General features: G+C 73.8%; 1 protein-coding gene across 1 annotated transcript in view; it reads right to left on the bottom strand.

Annotated features, from left to right (window-relative positions):
• Positions 1–756, bottom strand: part of SOX17 (SRY (sex determining region Y)-box 17) — a 5,226-nt gene that overhangs the window by 3,107 nt on the left and 1,363 nt on the right. The window contains 2 exon segments of the mRNA XM_010839016.1: positions 3–365; positions 368–558. Of these exon segments, the coding sequence (XP_010837318.1) occupies positions 3–365; positions 368–558 (554 nt within the window).

The raw sequence follows: 756 nt of genomic DNA, 5'->3' as shown, positions 1-756 counted from the left end.
ACAGCTACGCCCCGCGCCGGGCGGCTCCGGGGGCCCAGCGTAGTCCGCGGCCGGGGCGTAGCTGTAAGGCCCAGGGGCCGGACAGTCCGCTGGCAGCGGCGCGGCGAAGAAGGCCGGGTCAGGTTCCACGCCGTCCAGCGGGGACGTGTCGGGCGTGGGCAGAGGGTAGCCGTCGAGCTGGGGTGCGCCCAGGCCCGGGCAGTCGCGGTAGTGGCCGCCCAGGTGCGGGGGCAGCAGCGGCGGGCCCGCGGGGAAGCCCTGCTCCGGGAAGGGCAGGCCCAGGCCGTCCATGGCCACGCGGCCGCCCTCGGGGCCCAGCGCGGCCGCCGGCGGCTCGGCCAGGCCATGCAGGAAGCCGCCCTCACCCGCTTTAGCCGCTTCACCTGCTTGCGCCGCCGCGGCCGGTACTTGTAGTTGGGATGGTCCTGCATGTGCTGGACGCGCAGCCGCTCGGCCTCCTCCACGAACGGCCGCTTCTCTGCCAGCGTCAGTGCCTTCCACGACTTGCCTGCGGGGCGTGGGATGGACCGGGCCGCGGGTTTAGCGTTTGCGCCCCCGCTCCCAGGCCCAACCAGGCCCTACCGCCCCCCTGCGACCTCGGCTGGTGCCACTCCCGGGGCGGGGGAAGGGATTAAGGGAAAGGTTGAAGGCTGGGGCTGTGGAGGCCGAGAGCAGGCTGGGCACGGGGGGAAGACGCGAGATCTCGGGCCCTCCAAGACATTCCCCCCCCATCCCCCCGTTGCCTTTCTGTCGCTC

This window comes from Bison bison, unplaced genomic scaffold (genome assembly GCF_000754665.1).
Source record: "Bison bison bison isolate TAMUID 2011002044 unplaced genomic scaffold, Bison_UMD1.0 scf7180017864108, whole genome shotgun sequence".
NCBI classification, from domain to species: domain Eukaryota; kingdom Metazoa; phylum Chordata; class Mammalia; order Artiodactyla; family Bovidae; genus Bison; species Bison bison.
Note: the sequence above shows the minus strand (reverse complement) of the source record. Positions and strands in the feature narration are given on the sequence as shown.